The 7064-nt window shown below is 40.5% G+C and overlaps 1 protein-coding gene across 1 annotated transcript in view; it reads left to right on the top strand.

Moving 5' to 3' along the window:
• The first annotated feature begins 1509 nt into the window (after positions 1 to 1509).
• Positions 1510 to 7064, top strand: part of TMOD3 (tropomodulin 3 (ubiquitous)) — a 17465-nt gene continuing 11910 nt past the window's right edge. The window contains exons 1-2 of the mRNA XM_010078335.1: positions 1510 to 1689; positions 3139 to 3295. Of these exons, the coding sequence (XP_010076637.1) occupies positions 1564 to 1689; positions 3139 to 3295 (283 nt within the window). The 5' untranslated portion in view covers positions 1510 to 1563. The remainder of the gene's footprint in view (positions 1690 to 3138; positions 3296 to 7064) is intronic.

The raw sequence follows: 7064 nt of genomic DNA, 5'->3' as shown, positions 1-7064 counted from the left end.
CATGCACCTGGAGAAGCAAACACCAGGAGACTGTGGAAGCTGTAGGAGGTGGCACGCTAGGCTGGAGAGACACTCCTTATGACACTCTTCATGGCATGGATGAACCTTCATGTGCTCGTGTCTGTTCAGTGTCTCTGAATCCAAATACCACCGTGTGTAACTGTGACGGCCAGGAAGACCTCTCTTGCTGTAAACAGCTGAGGTGAAGGAATCCCGCGTTCCGTGGTACAGGACGTATATACGGCCCTTCTTGTCCTTTTGCTTAAGAGGCAATAACTTTAAATTGGTCTGGTTTTGAAGTACAGTGTAAGTGCAGGTTTGAAGTAATGCAGTTAGTACACGTGGGGGAGCATCTGAACTGGAATGTGGGCTGCTGGAGAACAGAGGATGTTTGCTGCATGGCTGATCTGTGTTGAGTGTTTCTGCAGAGCTGAGAAAGGGGTTAGGGAGGCTAATGAGCCTGAATGTATGGATCCAGCTTTTGCTCCCCACATACATTGCAGACACTGGCTCACTTACAGAGAGGGATTCAAGTTACCTTTGTGTGTGTGTGTGCGCTCAACTCAAAGCAAGAACTTGGCTGAACAAAAGCAGAATCCCAGAGTTTCTTACAGAAAAATGAGATAAACCAACTTGTCTGCTTCAGCATTGTTGTGATTAACTGTTCTTTCCAAGCCAAATGGTCAAAAATCATGAATGTTAGAAAAAAGGTTCCCTGTGCTCTCCTGGTCTGTGAGAAGTACTCTATAGACTGTATCTCTTCTGAAGGACCCCAGTTTCCTCCAAGCATAATATCTAGTGAGCAGTTATGCGGTCTGTTCTGCATTTTACTTTTTTTTGGTAGTAGGGTTGACTGGAGTGCTGCTACTTAGGAGCTGTATTCACTAAGCCTTTCATCAAGGTATTTTAATTTCCTTCAGACAGAACAGAATGTTACTTCAACGGCAGTGCTATAATTAACTCAGAGGCAAACTTCCTTTGTTCCCTGTGTAGGTAATACGCAGGGATACCAGTTGGTAATAAACAATTAGCTTGTTTGTGGGGAAGTTCTCCTTTACTGGCCTTGGACAGCAGCAGCAACAATAAATGTAAAGCATCTTAACTCTTCTTTTGACTGCAGTATCTGTAAAAACCGATGGCATTGAGCTGGACTCATAAACACTGGGTATAGGTGGTATCTCCTCCCTCCGACCCCACAGCCTGCCCTGCTCTGTGGGAGTTATTGCCTTGGCGTTCTCGCCGAGAAAACTGGGTACTGGCATCCACCTAACAGTATGTGTAGCTTAGTTATTGATGGGAAAGGGCAGGATGGGATTTTTGTTGGTGAAGAAGCAAGGTGTAGACAGCTTCCAAGCACTCTTTGTCTGTTGTAGAATAACAGATAGATATGAGTATGGGATGAAAAAGCTTTCCTTTCAGAGATGTATTTGGAGGTTGAAGATGTTTTGTAGTTGGGATATTTACCTTAACTATGGTAATTTCTTTTAAAAACTTTTTTTTATAGGTCTGGTTAAGAATAAGACAGGTTTTGAAGTGTTTGTGCAACTTGCTACTGCCCAAGTCATGACACTCCCATTTCGAAAAGACTTGGACAAATACAAAGATCTTGATGAGGATGAAATTCTTGGCAAACTTTCGGAAGAAGAACTGAAACAACTGGAAACTGTTTTGGATGATCTTGACCCTGATGTAGGTATTAGCCAAGAGAAGTTGTATTTTTCTGCTTGTTCAGAAATGAGTTTGAAATAAATTGAGGTGTCTTTTTTTTTTTCTTTTTTTTTTTTTTTAACTTGAACAATATACTTTTGGGCAGAGTGTTTTCCTAGTCTGCTAATGATCTTATTGACAGAGATATATGTGTAATAATGTTTCAACTGCTTGTTTGCAATGTGATTGCAACTGCAGTAGATGAAAATGGAAGAAGGTATTATCAGGAAGAGCTTTTTGGGATTTATTTATAAATAAAAAATTGCTTAGTTATGTTTTTGAAAAGAGGGTTTGTTTAGAAAGTCCTGTTTAACCTTCCTGTTTTCAGTGTTGTCTGGTAAACAGCCCTTTTGTATCCTTTTTTATTTTGTTGCTTCTGCTATGGGAGTTTGATGGGAGAGGGAGGACGCTAACCTCTTCTAACAATTCCTGGTCCTGCAGGTAGCCTTTGTCTATTCCTGTCCTCATGCTGACTTTGCAAAGATGAGGCAAATAATTACTCAGTGCCTGAATGATTATGTCAGCATGGCGTATTGAATAAGGAATATTTTAGCATTCTGTTATAGAGCTGAGTTATGTCCTCTACTGATACTGCAGCTAATGTCAAAGTCCAAAAATTGCATTTTCACCTCCTGATTCTCCATTCTTGCTTGAATAGAACCAGGATTAAGTTTAAGCTTGATGTTCAGGTATCACCTAGAAGAATATTATGATCACTTATTTTATTGCAGTGCAAAATATTATAGATATTTTAATTCACTTTAGCTTTATAGACATTTTAACAGAAGAGAATGGCAAAAGTGATTGGTTGTCTTACGACAGTCTGAATTTCTAAACATTCCGTTCTTTCCATACTAATATCCTCTTTTTTCTGTTTTGTTTTTGTTTTTTTAGCTGCAGTATGTTGATGATAGCAAAAAAAACCACCCCACCAAGTGTTTGAGCCAGGTTCAAAAGTAGAAATACTCCATGTTAAATGCTAGAGAATAGTACAGGCAGTTGTCTTAGAGACTTAGAAACATGGGTGTAAGTGGTGGGGGAAGCAGTCTTCTTGCTAGAATGTCTAAACTGTAAATAACTGGGTTTTATTTACTACTCCTCATTTACAGTGTTCATGCTAGAAAAAAATGCAAAGCAACTAGCAAGTCTAGTGCTGGGAGCTATTGTATTTAAAGAATTGCTTCAGTCCTATTCAGAGTGCAGTGTGCTCTATTTTTTAATTATATTCTTGGTATCTAAAGAGTAGGTTACCTTGTATGTCCCCCTGCCCCCAAAAAAAGGAAGTTGACAAGGGATCAAAGGTTGCCTAAAAAGGATAATATATTGGGTTTGAACCTTGGGGAGAGGGAGGAGGAAGAGGGAAATTAAACTAAATAGGTGTTCACTCAGACTTTCTAAGCTGTGCTTGTTTTGCTCCGTTTTGTTTTGCAGAATGTGCTCCTGCCTGCAGGCTTCCGACAGAAAGACCAGACTTCTAAAAAGGCTTCAGGTCCCTTCGACAGGGAACGGCTCCTGGCGTATTTGGAGAAGCAGGCTCTTGAGCACAAAGACAGGGAAGACTATGTGCCTTTTACAAGAGAAAAGAAAGGTAACGCCACCCTTTCCGGTGTAGATGGTTATGAAATCTTTGAAGTGGACTAGCCAGAACTACTGTGAGCCAAAGTTTATGGAAGGACTGGCAGCTTTAATGCTTTTTAACTCGTGGTGTTTCCAAATGAGTGTTACTGTGCAGGGGCGGGATGCTTCCTGTTCAAGTGTACTGTGGTGCTGGGGCTGGTGTGCTGTTTGCATGTGCAGGAAGGAAATCAGGCTCAAAAGATTTTATCAGAGATTGAAAGTTCTGATGGGGATGGTATCCTCAAAGTAAGAGCTACCCCTGATGTGAGTCAGTAATACCAAATGCTGCTGTTGTGCTGAGTACTGGCAGGAACACTTGTAATACTACGTTGAATTTCAAAAATAGCAGTAGAATGATGTCATAGTAGATACCCAGTAATGTTCAAAGATGTTGTTGGCTGACAAGGCCAGGCAAGTGGTGTGTGCAATCACCTTGTCTTTTTGTATCCTTACTGAGAGGTTTAATAAGATTGCATAGTTGTTATTATCTGATTAGATAGCTAACATCACAAGAAACTTTGAAATCTGTCAGTGGTTTGTGGTCTACAAACCATGGAAACATTGATCCAGTGAGTGGACACGTTCTTATAGCCTGGGTTTTTAAATCTTTGTTTTGGATCTAGTCTTGTCATTTACTTGATGGCAAGCATTTTCCTTTACAGGAGAAAATTTAAAAATTATGTGCATCTTAAATATTGTAAGAATAGATTTATTTTTTTTTTCCCCACAAAACAAGAGTTCCCAAATTTGTTGTGCCTTGCTAAGCACTACTGGTAGGGGCAGAAACTCCCAGTCCTGTGCTGGTCACGTACACACAGGAGGAGGCTTTCAGCTTTTGCCACAGTGCTTGTGTACTGCTTGTGAATCCCAGCTTGTCTGAACCTTCCCCAGCAGCAGGGCAGATCTGCTGCAGTAAGACTTCAGTAAATTGTTTGATAAGTTGTATTCCAAACACATAAGATAACAGGCTTCTCACTTATTAAGGATTTGAAACCCTTTAATTCTACTTCAATCTCTGGTGTGAATCATTGCTTGTTTCACACTTGAGTCTTCATTCACCTACTGAGTTTGTATATGTGATTGTGATTGTGGTGTTTATTCAGTGAAATTTTGTTGGGGGTGTTTGCATTTTCCCTGCCTGTACCAGAGGGCTGTTACTTGACAATGTTGGTGACCCTTTTTTCTTTTCCTTGAAGTAATAGATTGTGACTTTATAATGTGCTGCACTGTGTGTGCTGTACTGCCTCCTTAATACGCTGTGGTTTGCCTTCTTTGTGTAGCTTAATGCCACTTCAGTTGAGAGATGGTAACTGTGGCAGTCCTTTGCTGATGGGAGTTTGCTGACTGGATCTGTAGGAGGAACAGAGTTGAGGATAATGCAACGTATGGAGTGTAGAAGGCAAAGGTACCTATAGCAGCGGTACCCTCGTGGCACCTCTCCTGCTGTCAGGTACCTGTTGGTCCCGTGTTTGGCTTGTGTGTGTGCTGCTGCTTCCTCCCCTGGTCTGCTTCGTATGGAGTGTAGAAGGCAGTCAAAGGTACCTATAGCAGCGGTACCCTCGTGGCACCTCTCCTGCTGTCAGGTACCCGTTGGGCCCATGTTTGGCTGTGTGTGTGCTGCTGCTTCCTCCCCTGGTCTGCTTCTTGCCCAACATATTTGCTAGTTGTGTTGGAAACAGCCTAATGGTTTGACGTGATTGAGTTCCAGTATATTCAGGCTTCATGGCTCGTTTGGGGATCCCTTGCACCCAGCTAGCCTGTGCACTGCCCCGTCAGGATGTCAGGCTGGGCATGGAGGGTTTGCTCGAGTTCGTGCTGCTTATTCTACTGAGTACTAGTGCTTCAGTCAGATGGGTGGTTCTTTAAAGTCATCTGATGTATATACATGCACACAGCAAAATTATTTGTTTGGGTAGATAAAATCTGTGAGAATCATGCAGAAAATAGAAGGCTCCAGCTGTTAGTGCAGATCTTGGTTAGGAAAGATCAAATGTCATTTCCTTTATGTAATAAAGTATTACTAAATGGGAGTCTGTCTGGATGTTGCAATATGTCATACCAGTTTAGTTAGTAAAATTTCCTGTATCTCTTTAAAAAGTTGCTACTTCGTAACTTTTTCTACTATTTATTTTAATACTGTAGAAAAACAGAAAATAAAATTAAAAATGAAATGTAGCTTACTTTCATTCAAACTAAAAATGTGGAAACAAATGTTCAGGATGGAAATTCATGCTCTGTTAAATGGGCAGGAGGAGGCAGGAAGGCTAAGCTCATTTTGTAGTAGGTGAGGGATAACCTTTTCCTTTTTCCTCATTAACATGCTATGGTTCAGCTTTGACTTGCTGCCATGTTTGTAGCCATTTTGCACAAAAATGGCAAACCTGTGTAACTTAATCTTTTAAATCAAGAAATCATGATCTTTATCTAGATGTAAGACTTGGAAAGGGAGTGGAGAAAAACCTAATACTTGTGTAGGATGTTTTTTATCTAGAGGGAGCTCTTATTCTAATGTGCTTTTCTTCAATATTAAAAAAAAAATGAGACAACTAAGCTGGCTTATAGTTTTTCTCTTTGGCTCGCTAAATGTGTTATGGAGAAATGCTAACCAGTTGTGGAATGGGGTAGGTAAAAATCTTGCTTGATTATCCTGTCAATTCAGAAGAAAACTGACAATCATAACCTTCAGGTCTAGAGGTTTTTGGGGCAGAGAGATGGATCAGAGTTGCAGCTATTGGTGCCATTTTTTGTAGGTCAGGCTTTGCTAAAATATTTCTGTGTGCCTAGCTGGTCTCATTGCTCTAACTTGGTCTAATTATTAATTTCATGGAGGAAGAGGGGGAAAATCTACCCTTCTCTGTCTCTTTCCTTTTCCTGTTTTAGTAGACCTGATGTCCCACATAGCAATTTGCCCTGCAGGTTTGTCAAAGAAGCTTACCCTGGGTTAATTTTAAACATCCTGGCTTGCTATTGATTCTGGTAACCTTGTTTCCCTACTACAGTGTAAAGGAAAATCCTCTCTTCCAGTTGTCTTAAGTACCTCATTTCGGGATAACATGTTGTTAAAACCACGTTGCATCTCTTTGACTGATAGATGATGTGATTTCTCCAAATCTTTGGAACCTTCTTTTGCTGTGTGCTATGACATGTGGAAAATCTGAAAGTGTCCTGGTGTAGTGAGATGAACAGTGCTAAAGAAATGTGAAGCTTACCAATCCCTAAATTACATTGTGTTGCATTTTTCCGGTGCCTGATTTTGTTTCTAGAAGCATCCTTAAAAACATACTTTGTTTTTAAACACAATTTAATGACTTAAGTCACATTCATTCTGTTCCAATTAAGTGTTGAACCATACAGTAAACCATTGTTTAAGAGATTCATGAGAGCAATGTGGTAATAATTTCAACAAAACTAGCTTTGTCTCAATCTGTGTATGCAAGCGTGTCATAAAGATTTTACAAGGCGTACCGCAAGGAGAGGGATCTCTCATCTAAACAGTGAAGCAGGGCTTCGGCGCTGCAGTCTGTTGCCCTCGACTGTGTTCTGCGCATCTGGCCGAGTCTGACCGATGCTCCTCATTTCTCTTAGAGCAGCAAAAGATGAGAGTTATTCCATCTGAGATAAAAACATATCTAACATCAGTAATGTACTTTGTGCTGTATAATGCAAAGCATTAGCAAAATACTACCTAAGCTAAGCTTTGCATTTCTACCATGTGCACTCTCCTACTCATGGCTTTCTCT

Source organism: Pterocles gutturalis, unplaced genomic scaffold (genome assembly GCF_000699245.1).
Source record: "Pterocles gutturalis isolate BGI_N339 unplaced genomic scaffold, ASM69924v1 scaffold47823, whole genome shotgun sequence".
In the NCBI taxonomy this organism is placed as follows: domain Eukaryota; kingdom Metazoa; phylum Chordata; class Aves; order Pterocliformes; family Pteroclidae; genus Pterocles; species Pterocles gutturalis.
Note: the sequence above shows the minus strand (reverse complement) of the source record. Positions and strands in the feature narration are given on the sequence as shown.